The sequence below is a fragment of the Quercus lobata genome, chromosome 2 (assembly GCF_001633185.2).
Source record: "Quercus lobata isolate SW786 chromosome 2, ValleyOak3.0 Primary Assembly, whole genome shotgun sequence".
Lineage (NCBI taxonomy): Eukaryota > Viridiplantae > Streptophyta > Magnoliopsida > Fagales > Fagaceae > Quercus > Quercus lobata.
The window spans coordinates 29,616,050-29,638,740 of NC_044905.1; the positions used below are offsets into that span (position 1 = coordinate 29,616,050).

General features: G+C 37.5%; 3 protein-coding genes across 7 annotated transcripts; 1 reads left to right on the forward strand and 2 right to left on the reverse strand.

Moving 5' to 3' along the window:
- Window positions 1-495: 495 nt before the first annotated feature.
- LOC115975245 (protein ABIL2-like) lies at window positions 496-4,843 on the reverse strand. 5 transcript variants are annotated; one of them, XM_031095952.1, is made up of 11 exons: window positions 4,448-4,841; window positions 4,099-4,294; window positions 2,979-3,101; window positions 2,595-2,677; window positions 2,310-2,460; window positions 2,013-2,112; window positions 1,792-1,872; window positions 1,513-1,555; window positions 1,339-1,427; window positions 1,114-1,211; window positions 496-966 (listed from the first exon to the last, which is right to left on the reverse strand). In XM_031095952.1, the coding sequence occupies exons 2-11, from the start codon at window positions 4,105-4,107 to the stop codon at window positions 796-798; spliced, it is 948 nt and encodes a 315-aa protein (XP_030951812.1). In that variant the 5' UTR covers window positions 4,108-4,294; window positions 4,448-4,841; the 3' UTR covers window positions 496-795. The 5 variants fall into 5 exon arrangements, with proteins under 5 accessions (XP_030951812.1, XP_030951810.1, XP_030951814.1 ...); XM_031095950.1 differs by having other exon boundaries at window positions 2,979-3,104; window positions 4,448-4,839; XM_031095954.1 differs by lacking the exon at window positions 4,099-4,294 and having other exon boundaries at window positions 2,979-3,104; window positions 4,448-4,843.
- A 907-nt stretch (window positions 4,844-5,750) lies between these two features.
- Window positions 5,751-11,887, reverse strand: LOC115975246 (26S proteasome non-ATPase regulatory subunit 8 homolog A). Its single transcript, XM_031095956.1, has 6 exons — window positions 11,694-11,887; window positions 10,956-11,034; window positions 7,211-7,313; window positions 6,563-6,826; window positions 6,212-6,323; window positions 5,751-6,072 (listed from the first exon to the last, which is right to left on the reverse strand). The coding sequence occupies exons 1-6, from the start codon at window positions 11,796-11,798 to the stop codon at window positions 5,932-5,934; spliced, it is 804 nt and encodes a 267-aa protein (XP_030951816.1). The 5' UTR covers window positions 11,799-11,887; the 3' UTR covers window positions 5,751-5,931.
- Window positions 11,888-15,181: 3,294 nt separating this feature from the next.
- LOC115962691 lies at window positions 15,182-15,631 on the forward strand. The gene has a single exon (XM_031081579.1). The coding sequence runs from the start codon at window positions 15,182-15,184 to the stop codon at window positions 15,629-15,631; it is 450 nt and encodes a 149-aa protein (XP_030937439.1).
- Window positions 15,632-22,691: the final 7,060 nt, after the last annotated feature.

Here is a 22,691-nt window from a genome sequence, read left to right on the forward strand (position 1 = left end):
AACAATGCCTGCTGCAAATTGTTTAGTGTAACCTAATTCAGATAATGTGGAAGCTGACACTACATGGCCTTTATAGCCTTTTGTTTTTTATTTTATGGAAGCTTTATATAGCCTTTTGCTTTTGGCATATCAAGTTCCAGTGCTCGTGCTTATGCAATTTAATGATAGTTTTAGAAAGACTCCTGAGGAGCATACATGTGCAAGGGAAGTAAATCACTGCCCTGGTTTTGATCTGGGATTTCAAACAGTGGCTGATACATAGCAATGTGTCATATTACTCGTACATTTGTTATTCCAAATCCAAAAATGGTGATGCCTCGTTATCTTGAATCAGTAAATATATTGTACATGCAATCATCTAACATACTGCATTTCTTCTAATCATTCAGCTTGAACGTCATGATCATCAAAAGATTCAAAACATGAACATGGAAAATTGAATGTCTTGCCTGTAAGATTGCCCTTATTTATCTTTAAACTAGCTGAAGAGAAATCTCAATGAAACGTGATGTAAGCCCAATTGTATCATTGCCATGTAGTGATGCCCATGAGACTATATTCGCTATATTGTACAATATGATATGATTTCAAAGTCCTCATGAACTAAAGTTTATACGTGCAGTCCCTCAAAATGTACATATCATATTTTATCAATGTAAGACTTGAACAGAAAGGAAAATGTCTTGTACAATTTACAAAAGAGAAGCACTAGTGGCAAGACATGCAGGGCAAGAACCATCAATTATACATTGTTAAGTCATTCTGCTTCCTAACATGTTGCTCTTCTTCCCTTTTTCAATTCTCATCCAAGTATTTGTACAATACACCTTCCCTTTTGGCCTTGTTCATGCTAAGCAGGGCCTTAAACAGCCGATTGCTTTTTCCAGAATGCTGTCCAATATCTTTAGTCCCAACTCGTTCAACATGAACAGGCAATGAAATTTGTCTCCGGGGCTCTGATGGGAACTGCAAAGAACATAGATATTTTTAAAAAGTTTAGAAGTTTATTGCTTTTTAACAGTGAATGAGAACCATGAATTCTGTCATATGATGCGGTCTACTTTTATTGCTGCCAGCATACTCTATTCAGCATTCATGGTTTTATATGCTTACTCGTTGATTGGCAGTATATGAGTTTATAGCACTTGATCTCTTAACAAGTGATCCAGAACGTAAGAAAGAAAAGCGATATGGTGAGACTGCTCGATTCTCTGTTTTAGTAGGAAAACAAAAAATTATGATCAATACAGAATATATAACAAGTACACCAATGAACTTGTGAGGTAATAGTGGTAATAACGTTCTTCCCATAATAGAACAAAACACATTTGTACAAACCGAGTGCTTTATTGGATGCAACTTCTGTGAATTGAAAAGTTCCAGGTCTTGAGGAAGATTGTGCAGACCTTATCACAGAGTGCCCTTTTCTGCAGTAGAATTTTATTTTATAATTAGAGTGTGAGCTTGTGTATGTTTAGGCACAAGTAAATCCACCATAGTGCCAACATTTACCTGACTGTTGTTGGAGAGATCTCACTGGTTGTTTCCTGAACAGCTTTGCCAAAATCCACAAAGACAAATATTAGCCTCCTCCTAGTATAGCTTGTATGATGGGCACCAGCAATGCTAGTTCTCAAATTGTTGAGACGTTTTTAGGCCATTAAAAATGAGGCTTTAATCTTGAATTTCATTATGTTGTTCTAATAATTAAAATGTCAACTAGGCATTAAATGTAAGGATGTCATGCTTATTAACACCACATGCATCATTAGGGTAGATGAAATATAATACCACTTCTAAACTGACAGAAGTCCTCTTTAACAATGTGATGCATAGCTTGAGACTGGTCAACAGCATCCGTGGTTGCCCCAGCTGAACAAAACAATGGGGTGACCAGGTAAGTTTAAACACACACACACATGTTTATAAATTTTCCAAATAGGTAAGAATGAAGTTCTCATTGCTAGCTTTAAATTAAGGCAACAATAAATAGCAGAGAAGAACATACTTGCCTGGTAGGATGTACCGCTTATGATGCTTTGGAAATCTTAGTGCTGATGATTGTTGAAAAAGGCCCCCACGATCAATGAAGTATTGGCATGTTCCAATTCTCTAAGATTTCCAACAAACATTTTTTTTAAGTTAAAAAAAAAAAAAAAAAAACAGGAAATAGGTTGAAAATCCTACATTCTGAAATTGTTATGAGTAGGTTTATATAATACACACATTTTTTTTGGTAAAGGAAATGATGTTCAAGTCTCAACCGATATGCATATGCTGAATGATAGTAAACTGAACAGAAGGAATACCTGTTCAATGCAAGACAACCTAAGCTCAGTTCTAGATAGCTCACAGATACTTGCATCCAAAAATCCATTAACCTTGTACGCCAAAGAACCCATGTGGTCCACGGTATTGACCAAAGCTTTAATAACATAATCTTTCAAGCTTTCCACAGCTCTACGCAAATTTATTTTTAATAAAAGTTAAGATAAAAAGAGAAGTTCCCCAACTCTCAAATAGAGCATTAACTTGCCATTTGGTAAACAAAAAACAAAAACAAAACAAAAAAAAAAAACCTTGGGGTGACTCACATGTAATTTTGATCTTCTTTACTGTAAGATACTTCAAAATACTCTGCTGCTGAGTACAACTGTTTCCTCAGATTCTTCAAGTCCTAAACATATTTGTGAGAAATGAACTATTGTAATCCAATTTGCAGGAAAATTTTAAATAAATCTGTTTTTTGTTTTATATGTTTGCCTGAAATTGAAGGATCGCTAACTCAAATCCAAACACAATATATTAACATGGGGCCATCACAGTTCATAAAAATAAAGTCATGAGAATGCTAACTTGGAACCTGAACTCAATGAGTAAACATTGATATTAGTAAGGAGATTTCTTCACATACCCATTAAAATATTTGCTTAGTTCATGAAAAAAGAAAAAGAAAAAAAGAAGTTAGAGAACAGTACCTTGAGACTATCTGAAAAGTGCAACCTTTGCTGCATGAAGAGTTCATCATGATGGGAAGATTCTGGCTTTGCAGAAACATAAGAGGAAGAATCTACACTTTCCATGAAAAGGGTATTTTTGGCCTGCTAAAATAATGAATACCAAAACAAAGCTCTACAATCAGTTTGACATGCCTTGAACTCTTTAACCAGAATAAAACCTGCAGCCACCCTATTCTCATTGACAAGATCCAACTGCTCCTATAAAGTCCATGTTATGATTCCCAGACTTCCATTTGGTTGTTGAGATTGAGTTCAACAATTAGAGGCAAGTATGATAAATAGAGGACGATTTTATTTTTCACTATAAAAATCTAAATAATATCAGATCACCATAGATAGCTTGTCTCTTCTATTGATATTATATTAGAAACTGAATTGTTAATCAATGTAATGAGACAACATCTTAACATGCTAAGATAGTTACTAAAATCATTACTACTCTTGATAAAATTTTTTTTTGATAGATACTACTCTTGATAAAATTAAAATGTCTCTCTAAATATTTGTATAAAACGTGGTAACATCATACTAAATGTCAACTTAGAATGTTGCGTAATAAGTAAATTTTATGGATAATTCTTATGCTTGTCACTCCTAATTTCATGATCATTACCAACATAACATCTAGAACTGATACCATATTTAACACTGTTGAATTATACATGCATATAATAAGGTATAAAATATAGACAGTATAAAAAGTTCATATTTAGACGAGAGCAGGGCTCAAGGGTAAAATAAAAGTGTGTCGACAGAATAAGAATGGTCTTTTCTCAACTGGGCCTCATAATAATTTTTGGAATAATTAAGGTATTTTTTTTCTTTCACTTTGTATAAACCAAAGCAGCAAAAACATAAAACTTTAAAATTTTTTTATATTTATATTTTTAGTTTTCTGATCAACCAGATGAGAAGTCATCTCAAAAAAAAAACAAAAACACTCATTTTCTACAGTTTGTGTTACTATCTTTTGCTTGTGTTTTTAATTCAAAAGACAGAGATGAGAAGTCTATATTAATCAAATAAATACAACAGAGAACCCAAGAGAAGTGATGTAAAGAAGAAAAAGAGCAAACACCTGAGTCATCTTAGTTGTGATCTGGGACTGCAATCCAAACCCCACCTCACAGTGAAGCTCAAGACTCTAAATAAGCATCCAAATGCTCAAGGAGACCACAACAGAAGTTATGGGGCTTCGTTTATAGTATAAAGTTTTTTTTGACATAGAACTCTCAGCATGAATGAAAAAGATATTATGAACCTTTTGTTCTATGCTGCAGTGTGTGTGAGAGAGAGAAAGAGAGAGAGAGAGAGAGAGTTAGTGAATTATTAGAAGTGAAAACGATCAGTAACAGGACGAGGATAAGACAGGTAAATGAAAACCTTTAGCTATTGGTGCACATGATGTGAAAACAAAATAACTATACCTGCATACTAGTAGTTATTTTTGTTGAATTGCAGAGAATGACTTTTCTTCAAAACCTGGGGAAAGAAAAGCCTCCATACAAGTCCAAAGCCTTCTGAATTTTGAGACTTGTCATCCTTGTGATTATTTTCAAAACCGGGACCCGCCACTTGAAGGAAAAGAAATTAAGTCTCAATTGTTGGTTACATCATTCATGGAATCATTGTGGGGTTTATAAAAAACTTGGCTTGCACATGCAAAAATACTTATGAACATTAATGGATAGCTCTAAAACATAGTATCTTATGACTAAACTAATAAATTATACAGTCCATTGAATTTTGAGTCTTGTTTTATGGGAATAACAAACCCACCTGTGAAATTAAATTACAAAAATGAGTTATAGGGCTTAAGAGGTATGGAGGTGTGGATGAGCTTAGGTTGAGAGATTGCTTTTTCAATCTAGCTAAGTGGTGCAGACTTCAGGTCATTTATTATGAGTCCAATTGTATTGGTGGAAAAGATGGGAATTGTTGTGAAAAAGCAAAAGTAAGTGGAACCGACACAATTAATTAAGAAATCATAATAATGGGGTAGCTGAGATTCTCTATCTGAAGGTTGAATTTACATGATATAATAAATATTTAAGTTCACTTTTTAGTATTTGGCTGAGTCGTACACCTTTGTCTGCATTGTAGCTAGGAGGGGAAGTCTAAGCAAGAGGTCATTTCCAAGTATTATGAGTTTTATTAACCCTCGAATTCCGCTAGAAAATATCTTCCGAGTTAATAAGGCATGTCACTCTGGGTGTACCTTCTCTGCGGGTATCTTATTAGGACATAAATTACACAAACTTGGGGCCTTCTCTTCGGAAGTACTTTTACCTCTACATAGATAACCAAGTGAACCGGAGATATTAAGAGTAATTTTAGATAAAGTAGTTAAATATTGTCCCTTAAATTTTCATCTTAAAATTCAGTTCAATGACAATATTTACTAAAAATACACTTCCATCCCATAAGAAAAAAATTATATAGCTAAATCTTTAAGAAAAAAAACCTAAGAACAACACTTAAAAATTGTACCTAAATTCTGTCCTCACAAATTTTACTACATTACAAAATTAATATTTTATTAAAGTAATATCACATTCATTGTCACATTATTTTGAACTTTTAAAAAAATATAAAATTAGTAAGAATTTTAGCATTTTTCTGGATAAAATACGACAACATTGTTGTATGAATGAACTAGAGATGAAATCATCCATGATCTCCAATTCAGCAGTGTGATTCCCATTTTTCCTAGCGACTAATAAATGCAAGTTCAGAAAATAATCGTATAATAAACTTTTAAGAATTGAAAATGTACTGAAAGGTATTCATTATGCAATAATGAATGGCAATGCAAAGCCTAGATAACTGAAAATATGAAGAGGTTTAAGATACAAAAGTGAACAATTTTTTAAGCTAATGACCATGGCCAGTTTCGCTCTCTTCTACACAATTATACAATCCGCTCCAACTCTCTCGCATAACTGAGTGTCTGGTTGATCAATTGCAGAGAAGGTATTTCCTTGCATGGTGTAGATTCTTTTGCCTTCTGGAGATAAACGAAACCATTCTTTATCTCCCACTCAGAATGCTCCTGCATTCAAGCAACAGATTATCAGGAACATAATATGAAAAAAGAAAAGGTATATTTATTTGCTGGTGGGTAGGGTGTCATTTTATTATGGTGAACTCATCAATAATAGAACATATAAACAGTTGACAATAATGAGTACCTCCTTAATGTACTCCAATAGTTCTTGTTCAGAAGAGAACAACAACATTTTCTGCGCATCACTAATTGCAAGGAAATCATAAGCCTTTTCACTACAGCCAGATATTTCATCTCTGAAAGTGACAGGAGAAATCAATTCGTAAGAACACAAACTTAAACATGTTTGTAGAGAGTAAGTATGAACATATAAATTAAAATTTATGGAATATGATGAAAACTTATGTAACACTTTAGAGCTAAATAATCCATAATGAGTAAATCACTTGCTTGTTTGTAATTTTCTGTCACCTATCACTTAAAGTCTCATTTTTATCCATTAAAGTAATACCAAACACAGCAATTGACTAACTACCTGACTGTCTTCGCCAGAAGATCCATGAAGTAGACATAAGTCTCATGTGGCACTGTCTGTCGAGCACTCAACACACGGTTGTAAGCCCCTTCCATGAAGGACTGCTCCAACTCCACTGCATGCTTAATGCAAGGATTCTCCATAGCAGCGGAGGAAAGAAGTTCAAGTTCAGTATGGAATTCAGCTATTCTATTCTGAACAAGAAGCCTCAATAGGTTGAGTCCTAAGATTGGATGCTCCTGAGGGGATGGCGGAAGACGGTTGCTGCTCCAAAAGAAATATAAATTCATTAGTATAGCTTCAAAACTAAAATAATATATGGAACCACCAAAAAAGTCTAAGAGACTAAGTAGCGGAAGAGACTCAGCAGCAAGTATGTTGTTTGATCCAAAAGCTTTTATGGCTTTATGTTCAATTCTATGTTCTTGTAACCTCATGTTTAAATGCTTAATCCAAAGGAGGATCTGAGTGAATGGAGACAGGCATCAATATTTTACTTGAAAAAGCATGGCACTTAAAATAATATGTTATTCCTTTTTATTATGAATATGGCTTGGCCTCACATGCATAGAGTGGATGCTAGACTGATAATTTCCAAATAAAAGTAAAACTTAAAAAATAGCTGAATTGAAGGCAACATGATGTTACCCAGCATCTGTGTAATAAGGCTTCAACTGAAAGAAATCCCTCTCAAATGCATCTTGGTCCTCCGTCTTCACACTAAGAACAACAGCATGCTCGTATATATCCCCTGAAAGTTTTCAGAAATAATAAATCACGAGAAAATAGGTTAGAAACAAAGAATTAAAGACTGCAGATACAAGATGATGAGAGGTTTAATTAAACAGTAAACAGAACGCTTCAATAATATGGTGCCTTGACATGGTAGTAAAACTTTGGATCTTATTCTCGTTTAAATCATTACTATTCCTTGTTCATTACATTATGGTTGTGTTTGGATAGATTATGTGTTTGGATTGAAATGAAAAATTAAATTATTTTTCTATTCAGCTTATTTTTGACACTATTCATGGGCCCTGCTGTACCATTTCAACTAACTTTTACATTTATCTACAGTACTTTCAGTAATAATTTTTTAGTTTCAGCAAAATAAGCAGTATCCAAACACATCCTATATTTGCCAACTTATTTTACTATTCAGCTTATTTTTGCTACTGTTCATGGGCCCCACTGCACTTTTTGGTATTATTCATGGGTCTCACTGTACTATTTCAGCTAACTTTTACCTTTATCTACAGTACTTTCAGTAAAAAGTTTTCAGTTTCAGCAAAATAAGTGAATCCCAAACAGACCCTATATATACCACATTTTAGACCCTATATATACCACATTTTAATATACACTTGAGGGTCTAGTTCACTTCATTGATTTGACTTCACGTTACTTAAGATTAAAGATAGGGGGCTAGACAGACAGTGAAGGCAAGTTTAGTAGACAGCAAGTGAGCAGCAAGCTACTGCTTTGCCTTTCTAAGTAAAGCAATGGTGACCTGTCCAAGACTGGAGCCTTGTAACATGTTGACAAAGACCATTGAATTGAGGGTTTGATTAGTAGAGGGGACGACTTTGCATCCCTGGAAGAAGAATAAAAGACCATTGAACTGAGGGTTTGATTAGTAGAGGGACAACTTTGCATCTCTGGAAGAAGAATAACTCCGCTCTCTAGCCGATTGATGCCGTTGATCAGATAGGGAATGTGTCACATTAAGACTACTCATAGGACTCTAGCAAGTCATTAAACAGAAAATAGACACAGTTATGACAACCCTCACACAAGAGCCCAAAAGAGGGCTTTTAGGATGACTCTACTTGCAGCAACTTCCAAAGAATAAGATTGAGTCTTTAACTTGATAACCGTTTTGCTTTCCATCTTCACAGAAAGTTATTGAAGGATATCATGAGTAGTTACTATGCGGGGGTTTGGCCTAGATAAGGTTTGTTGGAAACCTGCAAGGAATAGAGGTTTTGAGGTTAGAGGTTACTATAGCTCCTTCTACCCTCCTACTTCTGTTTCCTTCCCATGGAGAATGATATGGCAATCGAAGGTTCCTCCAAGGGTGGCTTTCTTTTCTTGGTCTGCTTCTTTAGGTAAGATCTTAACTGCAGACAACCTTCGTAAAAGACGAGAGATGGTGCTTGACTGGTGCTATATGTGTAAGAGGTGTGAGGAGTAGGGGGATCATCTTCTACTTCATTGCTCCATAGCTTGGGAGTTGTGGTCCTTGGTTTTCTGCTTGTTTGGTATTCAATGGGTTATGCCTCATACTGTTCTTGAGTTGTTTGAGGCTTGGCAAGGAAAGTTTGCGCGCCATTGTCATATTGATATTTGGAGATTAGTGCCTCATTGGTTGATTTGGTGCATTTGGCGAGAAATGAATGCTAGATGCTTTGAGAGTTGTGAATGCTCTTTGCTGGAAATTAAGTCTTTCTTCTTACACACTCTCTTTGAATGGAGTGTGGTTTTTTCTCACTTTTCTTGTTCTTCCTTTTCTTTTTTTCTTAACAGTTGTTCTTTTGTTTCTTGATTTGTGCCCCCATAGTACATCCCCAATGTACTCGGTTTGGCAATCTTTCTATTTTTAATAATATTCTTACATTATTTATCAAAAAAAAAGTTACTATCTCGTACTCCCAAGCAACCGAATTAGTAGAACATCGAATGGAACCTAAGGAAGGACTGGACCACAAAGGGGGATATGATGAAAGTAAAAGATCCATTAGGCGGTGGTTCCTCTTCCTATCATTTCCATTGAACCTCAAACAAAAATCGATCTCACCATCAGCTTGACTAAGATTTCTGAATTGAACAAGTTTATTTTAGATAATTCAATATTGGGGGGGAGGATTTGAACCCTAGAAGTGTACGTTGTAAATACTAGGAGGTGCTAGTTGAGCTAAAAAGCTCTTGGCTCCAAATGGAATAAGGAAACTGAACTTGACTTAAGATGAATGAACCAAGTGCCAAAAAAACCAGTTTCTTTTGTTAAGGCTTCAAACTATTAGTCATTAAGACTACTATGGAAGAAAAGAAAGGAAGCCCTTTTCTTGACTTGGCCTACATTACACCTACCCTCTTTTTAAAGAACTTGATTTCAATCTCATATCATAATTGAATTTTTGATATATTAGATACATCTATGGTTTCTCTATCTATAAATTTGGTTATTGTTCTCTCTTTTAACCTATGAAGCACGGGTGCGTTTTGGGACTCGGGTGCGGGACTCGGCAATTTTTGAAAAAATAGGGTGTGGGTGCGGCGGGACTCAGTGATTAAAAAATTATTAAAAATATTTTTATTTATATTTTCTATATATTTTTACTATTAAAATATTCTTAAAAAACCCATTACTATGCCTTAATTCACAAAACAACGAAAGAAGAAGGCAAGAAACACATTACTATGCCTTTGAGGTGGGAATTTTGGCTGTTCCGGCTAGATTCAAGGCCGATTTCAGCCTGTTTCGGTTGGCGGCCGATACGACCTGATATGGCTCGATTTTGGCCGAATCAGCTTGGTTCAGCGTGAATCCCAAAAAAAAAAAAAAAAAAAAAAAAACAAACAAACAAACAAACTCAGACGCAGCATCGACGCGTAGGCAACCGCGTTGGATGCTGCGTCCTGCGTCGGACGCTGCTTCCCGCGTCAGACTCAGGTGTGGCACTCTCCCAGCTGCATCCGTGCTTTCTAGCTTTTAACCATAATTTTGGAGCCCACCAGTTAGTGGGTTTAGTTTTTACCAATGCTCTATATTATATATTCCACATATCAATACACACTTGAGGGTCTATTTCAATATCATTCTTTAATATTTGATACATTAGATACTTCTATGCTTTCTCTATTTATAAATTTGATTATTTTTCTCTATTTTTTACCTTCGTTAAAATTACTTTTTCACTATAATTTTGGAGCCCACCAGTCAGAATTTTCTCTATCTATAAATTTGATAATTGTTCTATCTATATCAGATGATAGGTAAATCAAATAACCTATGGTAACATTGATAAAGAGGTTACAACTCGTATTTCCAACCCCACTGAATACACTGGTGGCTAAAAGAAAAAGAGTATCCATTCTTGGAGTCTTATTATAAGGAATTAAGATCTACTAGTTCATACCTCCTCTGGGATATCAAGATAATAGCCAAATAAACATGACGTTTAATACATTTTAATGCATAACATATGCCCAAATCTACTGCAGATAATTTTTTTGCATACAGCACCAAAAATTAAAGTGAAGACACACGTTGTTAATGATCAAGTAACAAGAAATACTCATATTGCCAAAATGTATAGGTCAGTGAAACAACTGCAACACCAATAACCAAATGATCATAAAATATTAACCAATATGAGCCAAGAGTGTTTACTTGCTAAATTCAATTCATGAATTGCATTGGGTGTTGCTTCAAACAATGGCGGTAGGCTTCTGAATTGTGTCAGTGAGACCTGAAAAACAGAGAACAACAATATGACTAAATCTTTGGCCTTCGGCTCAACGCATTTGCTCACATAAATCACATTCAAAAGCTTTCCAGAATCTCAAAACTAAGGCCTATTAAACCACCCCCCCCCCCCCCCCCCCCCCCCCCCACACACACACACACACACACACATCAAGCACTCTACCAATAAGACAAAATTCCACACTTAAACCAAGTTGCCACAATACTTATTATAATCTCACAAAAAAATTACTCAATGCCTCAACCTCCACTCTAGCACCCATAAAACTTTGAAGAAAAAGTTCATATAAAATCCCAAATCCCAAATCCCAAATCCATTGTTAACAACTCCAACAAACAAGTTACAGATTTTTTTTCATACAATAGCAAAGCAAAGTACCAAAAGATCTTTCCTTTTCTAACCCTAAAGTAAAACCCATATAAATCTCAAAAACCCAAATTTTTTAACGATTTCAGATACAGATTTAGCAAAAACCCAGTATCAATCAAAACCCTTATGCCCCAAAAACACAAACAAATTTTGATTTATAGTAAAAAACAACAAAAACCCAGAAAATAATTCGTGGGAAATTTTACAATTAACGAGTATTTGGTTTGAGTAGCGAGATTAATGTATGTGAAGAATCGGTAAAAAAAGAAAACCTTGAGTTGTGAGAGGAGTCTAGTGCAGGTATCGAAGTCGTTCCTTGAGAACGCAGCTTTGAAGCGTTCGAAGAGCTGAGAGACCTCTGTGAGCTTGGGATCCATTGTTTGTTGTGTTCGTTTTCTTCTTCTTCTTCCCTCTCGTATAGATTCTACTTTCTACTTTCTACTTTCTTTTGCTTGCTTGGTTGTGAAGACAGAAATTTCATATTTATTTCAACGGGACAAGCAATTTGGGCCTGGGCTTTCTATTGGGCCAAAATAATGTCATCTAGAATTATAAGCTTGTAGGGTTGAGATCGGGTTGGGTCTGGTTTACATCCACCCAACTCGACCCCATATAAATGGGATTTGACTGTAGGAACCCGACCCGACCCAAGTATTAGGGATCGGAATTGAGTCGGTTCGAGCCATCGGGTATGGAGTCGGATCTCTTCTCACTTTTTAATAAAAAATTTTAATTTAAGAAAGCGTTTGGATTCAATGTCTACGTCCCACTTTTTGCATTTTCGTTTTTAATAATGTCATCTATGAACAATGTTTTTGGTGTGAACAGTAATCTGGAAAATATTTTTTTATTGTTTTCAGTTTTTAGTAAAATAAACAGTATTCAAACACACTCTAAGTATATTCGGTCTTTGTTTTTAAACTTTGCCCTCTAAAAGTTGTCATATTTTTATTATTATTTTAAAACTTTCATATCTTGGAAGGATCTCCACCCCTTATACTAATATATATGGTGTAATACTACAATTACAAACTATTTTACAAAATTTTTACAAATTATTGATGTGATCAGTTTCTTATTTGTTTTCATCTAGATCTATCATTAACATCACTTTTTTATTTACTAATAACTACTAACCACATTACCAGTGTGTAAATTTTTTTTGTAAAAAAGTTTGTATCTCTAGCATTATTCATATATATTATGTCTTTTTTCTTTATCAAGTTAATGTCTAACCAGCAATTAGGCTTTTTTTTTTTTTAGTAATGTTACAGGCATAAACTATTTTACAATATTTTTACAAACTATTGATGTAACAAATTCTTATTAGTTTTAATATAGGTCCATCACTAACATCACATTTATGTTTATCAATAATTATTTGAAAATTACTAAAGCCACATCAACAGTTTGTAAAAATGTTGTAAAATAGTTTGTGTCTGTAGTATTATTTTTTTTTTGGTTGTTGCTACTTTACTAATTTAGTGATTGACATTAATGAGAAAAATTAAATCTAATAATTAAAAATTAATGCTTGGGTGCAAGACTTGGGAAGGAAGAAATAAGGAAATGGACAACAACATATTCTATGAATGTAGGGAATTAATTTTGAAAATAGGGAAAGGGGGAGTTTTGGGTGGGTACAAATTTAAATTGCTTAATTTTCTAATTAACTAATAAATTTATGTTTGATTTGCACCTTGGCAATTTAATTTAACCAATTCAAAATGAGATTCAAATTTGGAATTAAGATTTAATAAAGGAAGACATCACTCAAAATGAAACATTAATTTTCAAAAGGTTTACATTAGAAAAATAAAATTTTCTTGAGATGGTTATAGCTAGCAAAAAAAAAATGATGAAATGCTATAAGTTAAGAAAGAAATCTATATTAGGAATAATCTTTTTACCATTTAATTTTGCCAATTGTTTTAGATATTATTTATTTTATTTTGTTCAGTTTACTTAATTAATGTGTGTTATTTGTACCTTTACAATAAATGGTGAAACTTGTGCACTAAACATGATACGATTTGGACATGTGTCCAATTTTGGACATATGTCTACATCGTTTTGTATCCAATATAAAAAAGCATTGGATATAAGTATCCTACAGTAAAAATGTTATACCATACTTGTATGTTAGCACTTAGCTTACAATATAAATAATATACTTATTAATATATTATTAGAGCCTTGCAAGTGCACACATAAATATTATTTTCATATGAGTTCTAGTTAACTTAACTGGTAAAGTTTTTTTTGTCTTCAATAAGAGATCTAGAGTTCAATCCTTATTTACACCAAATAACCAATTGGTATTTTGGTCTGATGATAAATAGCAATTATTAGGGGTGAACGTTATATGTTGAAACTATTTCTAAAATAAACATTTGTAGGGTTAAGGGCCCTAATCATATATTGGGCCTTGGGGCCTAGGTCGAGAGCATGAGCAGTCTGAGAAAGAACAAATGGTAATGAATGATTTAGGCTCAGGATTTATTGAGCAAGATACGAATGGGAAGTTGGTCCAAGGAGGAATAACTCATCGGATACGATAAGTACAATTCAAATATGTATTCTAACAATCAAGTTAACCTTCCAAGAAGTTCCATTAATAGAGACGTGCATCATGAACATACGAAAATGAGGGGAACCCAAAACTATCTAGAGGAAAGCTGCTACCACCACATTGAATGCACTGCAACTACTTTTTTTGCTGCATTTATGTGGCGAAGACCCCTGAACAGTGCTGTCTTGGCCACCACAACTCACAGAAAACCAAAGAGGTTGTCTGATGGGACAGATACTCAAGTAAGGGCTCAGATGACCAACAAGTATAGGATCAAGATGATCTGAAGGGAACTATATAATGTAAAGGACCTTTCATGAGGAAGGGATCGGAATAATAGAGAAAGAATACTGTAGCAATCAAAGTTATACTTGTACCCAACTGTTATTGATTTGTATGACAAAATACCTCCTCAGACAGTGAATTCATTCATCTTTATTTTCTTTGCTCTTGCTTGATCGTCTTTTAAATCCATACTAGCCGTTGTCAAATTCATTAGAGCCTAATTCTTCGACTCACTCTCTATAAATTTATTATACTGGGCTCATTAGGCCAAGATCCCATACACCTTAGGCTTGGGTTACAAAACGTGTCCCTACAATTGGCGCCGTCTGTGGAAAGAATTTGTGTGATAGTGAGTACGATGTTTAACTATGATAGGATCAGGTCTCCATCAAGAAGAATCCATGAGTTCCAGGCAACAGGATGACTTCCTTAACCTTGAACGCAAGCAAGATCGAGAAAGTAGCACACACACCACACATACTGGTAAAAGTCATTCTCGAGTTAGGAATCATGTCTCTCAAGAGCTAAACAAAAAAGCCATGCAAAGGGAGATTGACAATTTAAAGAAAAGGATGTGCCATGCACAACGGAAACGAACCCCTTCCAGTTTTGACGTCTCTTCCAATGATGAAGGGATGCTAGTTACAAACAAAGGTCAAGAACTCCACCAAGCGAGTCTTTCTCCTATGATGAAGAGCACCACCACAAGCAAAGATACAAGAGCCCGCCTTGTAAAGACTTGGGAAACGACGCTATGAGTAAGGCGTTAAATCAATCTCCAAATCACCTTTCACGCAGAAGATAGAGAAGGAAAAACTTCCTTGATGATTCCATCAGTCCCCGTTTACCATTTACAATGGTTGAACGGACCTTGTAGAACATGTGAGCCAGTTCAACCAGAGGATGGCTGTCCACTCTAAGGACGAGGCTTTGACGTGCAAAGTATTTCCCTTCAGTTTGGGACTTGTGGTGATGAGATGGTTCGATGGTCTGAGGGCCAATTCTATAAACTCCTTTAAGAAGCTCACCCAGGCATTTGGCTCTCGTTTTATCACGTGTAGTAGGGTACCTCGACCTTTGGACTCACTATTGTCCTTAACCATACGAGAGAGGGAGACCCTGAAAACATACCCGAACAGATACTGGGAGATGTACAATAAGATAGATGGTGAATTTGATGACGTGGCCATCAGTACTTTTAAGGTCGGCCTCCCTGCCGAGCATTGTTTAAGGAAGTCTCTAACTGGCAAACCTGTTACCAATATGATCCAACTCATGGACCGAATTGATAAGTATAAGAGGGTTGAGGAAGACCAACAGCAAGGGAAATGTAAAGCGAAGGTTATCCTTTAAGAGAGAATGGATTTCAGGTTGGACTGATTCAATAATAAACGACCTCGGAGAGATTTCGCTAGACAGTCAAGGTTTACCAACACCCAAGCGGTTAGTGCAGTGTTCCGAGAACCGGTGCATCAGGTTCTGGAGAAGATTAAGAATGAGCTGTTCTTCAAATGGCCAAACAAGATGGCTGGAAACCCCATAAGGCGCTACTAGAGCCTTTATTGCCAATACCATCAGGAACATGGACACACTACGAAGGATTGCAGGAATTTGTAGGACCATTTAGACCAGCTGGTCCGAGAAGGAAAGTTGAAGCAGCTGTTGCACCATTCTAGTGGCCAGGCGGAGCAGACAGGTTTGGATTCCTGAAGAGATGCTTCTTCAAGACTTCCTCTGGGAACGATCAATGTCATCTTTGCTGCTCCCGGTAGGACTGGTTTTTGTCCCTCCAGAGTGATGTTTATGGCTCGGCTGTCCACCGAGGACAACAATTCGGAGCCAAAAAGAGCCAAAATAGAAATCTAACTGGTTCTAGGCTTCTTAGACGAAGATAAGATCGGAACCATCCAACCCCATGACGATACTTTGATGGTTATACTCAGGATAGGGGGTATGATGTGAAGAGAATGTTGGTAAACCAAGGCAGTGCTATCGAGATTATGTACCCCGACCTGTACAAAAGGCTGAATTTGAAATCCGAGGACCTAACGGCATATAATTCTCCTCTGGTAAGTTTCGAAAAGGAGACTGTTATTCCAAGAGGTCAGATTAGACTACCTATATAGACTGGTTCAGAATTGGTGGAGGTGGATTTCATTGTGATGGACGCTTATTCACCCTACACAGTTATTATAGCTAGACCTTGGCTTCATGCCTTAGGAGTCGTCTCTTCTACCCTACACCAAAAGGTGAAATATCCGTTGGAGGGCTAGGTTAAAGAGATTGTGGGGAGTCAGTCCATGGCTAGGCAGTGTATGGTGGCTGCCATCTTACATAAGCTTGAAGCTGAGTCCTCGGCCTCTGCTGAAAGGGGCTTATAGCAATCAAAAACTCTGGTATTGCCCAATAATGGATCAACCGAGGAAGCAAAATACGAAGATCTAGAAAAGGTTGCTGTTGGCGATGATTCGGAGAAGTTCTTTCAGGTCAGTTCCTAGCTGCCTCCCCAAGAGAGGGAAGAGCTAATTGAGTTCCTTAGAAAAAATGTTGATGTATTCACGTGGAGTGCTTATGAAGCTCCGGGGGTGGACCCAAACTTCATTTGCCACCATTTAAATGTCAATCCATCTGTTACCCCCAAAAAACAACTTTATCGGTGCTCATCTAGAGACCATTCTGATGCTGTCAAAGTTGAGGTGATGAAACTTAAGTAGGCAGGGGCTATCAAGGAAGTTTTCTACCCTGAATGGCTGGCCAATACTGTGGTAGTGAAGAAAAAGAATGAGAAATGGCGAGTATGTGTGGATTTCATGGATTTAAACAAGGCTTGCCCAAAAGATCCCTTTCCTATGCCTTGAATAGACCAGCTGGTAGATGCCACTGTAGGCCATCCTCAGATGAGCTTCTTAGATGCCTTTTAAGGATACCATCAAATACCACAAGCCCTAGATGATCAGGAGAAGATAGCTTTTGTCACTCCCACTGGAAATTATCATTATAAAGTAATGCCCTTTGGCTTGAAAAATGAGGGATCCACCTATCAAAGGATGATGACTAAGATGTTTGAACCACAGTTAGGTAAAAGTATTGAGGTCTATATAGACGACATGGTGGTGAAGAGCAAGATGGTGTCTGAGCATGTGGGATACCTCGGAAACATTTTTGAAATTCTGAGGAAACACAAGCTACTCCTTAACGCTTCTAAGTGCTCTTTTGGTGTGGGATCAGGCAGGTTTCTGGGCTATATGGTGACTCACCAGGGAATCGAGGTTAATCCCAACCAGATTAAGGCGATAAATAGTCTACAACCACCTCGGAATCCCAAAGAAGTTCAGAAGCTAACCAGAATGACTGCTGCTTTGAACCGGTTTATCTCTTGATCAACGGATAGATGTAGACTCTTCTTCCTGTTGATGAATAAATGGAAGGGATTTGAGTGGATTGAGGAGTGTGCTTTGGCCTTCCAGCAGCTTAACGAATATCTCTCTTATCCACCTATCATGTCCAGTTCTGAGATGGATGAAGTTCTCTTTGCTTATATTGCTATGGCCCCTCATGCTGTGAGTTTGGTGTTGATACGAGTTGATAGTGGCGTACAATGGCCAATCTACAATGTGAGCAAGTCACTACATGAGGTTGAGATTCGCTATCTACCACTGGAGAAAGCCATCTTGGTGGTAGTGCATGGTACATGAAAGCTTCCTTATAACTCACAAGCACATACGGTTGTCGTCCTGACTCAACTTCCACTCAGGACTGTACTTCGAAGTGCTGACTACATAGGAAGGATTGCTAAATGGGGCACAGTTTTAAAGGTTTTTGACATCAAGTACATGTCTCGTACCACTGTCAAGGGCCAGGTCCTGGTGGCCGAGTTCATTGAACCCCCATTAAAGGAAGTAGCAGTGACACAGAACGTGGATAGAAAATTAGTTGGCACAATCTTCCTACAAGAACCTTCATTCTAGAAGGTATATGTTAATGGTGTAGCAAATCAAAGGGGCTCTGGAGTGGGGTTAGTTTTGGTTTCTCCTAAACAAATCACTATTGAAAAGTCACTAAGACTAGGCTTCTCGGCTACAAATAATGAGGTTGAATATGAAGTTTTGCTGGAAGGAATGTTTATGGTTCAAAGAATGGGAGGAAAGGCAGTAAAGATGTTCTCGGACTCAAGACTGGTCGTCGGCTAGGTAAAGGGCGAACTAGAAGCAAGAGATGAGAGAATGCAAGCGTACTTAAGTCAAGTTAGGCATTTGAAATCAATATCTGAATCATTCAGCCTACTGCACATCCCTAGAAGTGGAAATACACATGTTGATTCCCTAGCCACGCTTGCAACCTCCTTGGCACAAAGCTTACCTCGGGTTATCCTTATAGAAGACTTGTGTAAACTCATAAAGGTAAAGAGAAAGGTGGTCCATGTTCACCAAGTCAGCGTAGGGCCTAGTTGGATGGATCCTATAATACTATTCCTGAGATATGACATCTTGCTGAAGGATAAATCAGAGGTTGACAAAGTACGAAGAAAGGCACCTCATTTCTGGCTATTCGAGGACCAAAAACTATACAAACGCTCTTTTTCTGGGCCATACCTACTCTGCATTCACCTTGAAGCGTTGAAGCTACTTCTTGAGGAGTTACATGAAGGGATTTGTGGAAGCCATACAAGAGGAAGATCTTTGTTTCACAAAGCCATCACACAAGGCTATTGGTGGCCAAATATGCAGAAAGTAACGCAAGAATATATGAAGAAATGTGATCAGTGCCAAAAATTTGCACCAAATATACATCGGCCAGGAGGAGTCCTTAACCCCCTATCTATCCCTTGGCCATTCGCTCAATGGGGCTTAGATATTGTTGGCCCTTTCTTTAAAGCAGTAGGAAACAAGAGATATTTGCTGGTCAGCATGGACTACTTCACCAAATGGGTTGAAGCTGAGCTTTTAACAAATATTAGGGACGTGGATGCCAAGAAATTTGTTAGGAAAAATATTGTCACACGGTTTGGGGTCCCTTATACCCTTATCTCAGACAATGGCCTTCAATTCGACAGCAAATCTTTCTGGAGATATTATTGTAATATTGGAATTACAAACAATTATTCCACTCTAACTTATCCTTAAGGAAATGGACAGGCTGAGGCTGTTAACAAGGTCATAGTGAACGGACTCAAGAAAAAGCTGGATGACGCGAAAGGAAGATGGGTAGAAGAGTTGTCACATGTCCTCTAGATGTATGGAACTACACCTTGCAGGTCAACAGGAGAGACCCCATTTTTAATGACTTATGGAGTCAAGACTGTCATTCCTTTAGAAACTGGCTTCCCAACATTAAGGACCACCTCGTTCAATCCAAGCAGTAACAATGAGTTATTGGAGAAGAGCCTAGACTTTATTGAAGAAAGAAGAGAAAGTGCAAAGGTTCAATTGGCATACTACCAACACAAACTCAAGCAAGGTTATGATGCCAACGTAAAGCTGAGACCATTAGTGTCTAGTGAGTTGGTGTTGAGAAAAGTCCTGGGTACTGCGAAGAACCCAGCGTGGGGAAAACTAGGACCCAATTGGGAAGGAACATATCGCATCACCTCGGTGGCTGGTATAGGAGCATATTTTCTGGAAGACTTAGATGAGCATGTAATACTGCATCCTTGGAATGTAAACAACCTAAAAAAGTATTATTATTAATAAAAATTTTCCCTTGCTAATATGTTCATTTGTTGCATAAAGGCACTATACTTCCCTTTATCCATTCTTTATAAGTGTTAAATAGAACCTTTGCTATGCTTAGTCCCTCAGATCACATACTTTGGCAAAATTAATACTCAATAGCATCTTTATAAGTGTTAAATAGAACCTTAGTTATACCGGGTCCCTCGGACCACATGCTTTGGCAAAATTAACACTCAATAACATCTTTATAAGTGTTAAACAGAATCTTAGCTATACCTGGTCCCTCGGACCACATGCTTTGGCAAAATTAACATTCAATGACATCTTTATAAGTGTTAAACAGAGCCTTAGCTATGCCTGGTCCCTCGGACCACATACTTTGGCAAAATTAACACTCTTTGACATCTATTCATTTTTTGTAAGTGTTAAACAAAATCTTAGCTATGATTGGTCTCTCGGACCACATACTTTGGCAAAATTAACACTCTTTGATATCTATTCATTTTTTCTAAGTGTTAAACAGAACCAAAGTTGTGTCAAGCTCCTCGGACCACATACTTTGGTAAAATTAACACACTGAGATGTCTTTTTGTTTCTCACTAACGGTCAAGACGTACCCAATATTATAACCAACTCCTCAGATTGGTAGATCTGAGTAAGTTAATGTTCTTAATTATTTATCTAAGTACTGAGCAGAGTGAAGAATATCTCTCCCTCTTATCCTTTACAAAGTATATTACTTATCTTCATTAGATCTAGCTTTCATTGCAGAAAGGTCAATTCACAGTACAAGTATGTGTTAAACTTCTCTATTGCTGGTATTTGGTTAAATTAATTAAATTGTTAATAGTCTAGTGTTATCAGTTTTTACCAAAGGTAAAGTAACAAAAATTCAATGCTATTTATAATAGTAGTACTCAGAGCACATAAAACAAAAGTGTAAGAGATGAAGAGAAAAACATTCTCATTGAATGAAAGAGAAAGTACATTACATACATTGACAAAATGTCATTTAAAAAAAAAAAAAAAACTACATCAAAAGAAATTGCAAAGAAAATCCTAAGTGCTAGGCTTTGGCCTTGGGGGCAGGAGGGTTTTCTTTCTGGCTCGGTTGGGAGGTAAGAGCGTCCTTGGCCTTAGGATCAACTTCTTAGGTCTTGGCCTTTGCTTCCTTCGCCTTGGCTGTAGCTTCCCTATCCTTGGCAGCGTTCTTGGCTTCTGAAGAAGGCTTTTTCTCCTTGCCCTTACCCTTGTCTTTGTCCCCCTCAACCCCCTGGCCTTGATCACCAGCTTGGTTGGATCCCTTTGAAGTCTCAGGGAGAGGGAGAGCAACTTGGACACCCGGGGGCTGCTCTGAAGCCTCTAGAGCAAGGGCAGAAGGAAAGGAGATGGCACCTAGGACTTCACGGATATTCGGATGATAGTACACGCTCCCGGGTTGCCTCCAAATAGAGTCTGCAGGGATTCCTACAATGCTAAGGCCCTATCCCATGTTGCATTGCAGTAATCCCTACATACCTCTAAAAGCTCCTCAACGAGCCTAATCTGCGTCTCCTCCATGCCAAGCAGATAAGACGCTTACTTCTCAGCTTTGGCTGCTTCCTTGGCCAGTTGAGCTGTCTCCTTGGCCTTCTGCAACTCAACTTTAAGATCAACGACCAACTGCCTTTGGGTGGCCAGATCTATCTCGGTCAAGTGTAGTTTTTGGCGCTGATCCTCAACCTGCCTTTCTATGGTCTTTAGACTTGCCTCAGCACTTAGGTGAGCTTAATCCGCCGCTTTCAGCATTTCGGACATCTCAGCCTGCTCCTGTTTGAGGGCCCCCAATGATTTTTCAACATCAGCACGGGAGAGGGCCTCAGCCTCGGCCTCATTTCGGGTGTCTCGAACCTACTCCTCGGCCATGAAAACTTGCTGAGCAATTTGCCTAAAGACAACGGAAAAATCACTAGTTAAAAAGTAAAGAAAGAATGAAAATACAGCTTAGCCTTCAAATTCATGGATATGATAGATTGCTTACCATAGCGAGGTCTTTCTTCAGGGATAGGAAGAGGTCGTTCTGCTTGAAACGCCTGTAAGCTTCCATATCTTTCGGAAGGAGTAAAGGCTGCTCCAAGGCTTCAGCAATATATCTCGCACGACCCCTTTAGAATTCTCGAACTGAGGCGTTCTAAGGGATGGGAGTCCCATCCACCTCTAGCCGAGGAGACCAGGTGCGTTGTGTCATGCGCACATCAACCTTATTTTGCTCCTCTTGGCTATCCACAGATTTGGACTTTTTGTCCCAGGCATCTTTGGCCACCTTCTGTTGTTTTGCCCCCTTCTTCGGGCCTACCTCCCCTTCTTCAAGATCCTAAACTGGCATTTTCTTCTTCAGATCAGGAATGGCCTTCAGCCTGAGGTCGGTGGGGAGCTGAGGAGGAGGAGATGGAAGAATATGAGGAACTTGGGACTTGGGGATTTCTTGTGAAGTTGTCCCTTTGTTCCTTGCAGCCATGAGGTCTCTCAGGCTTCTGTTCCCCTGGTTTAATGCCATCTTATCCTCTTCTTCTTTGGATGTGCTGTCTACATGAGCAACTACTAGGGCAGGATGGTGAACACCTGAGTGTCTATCAACCTCCTCCTAGGCGTTCGAGATATTAACTAAAGGAGTCTCTTGAATCTCCCTCTCTTCAAAATGAAATCTGTTTATCTCCTCCTCGAGTGATAGACGAGAAGAGGCAACCTCCTCCCTTGGTGTT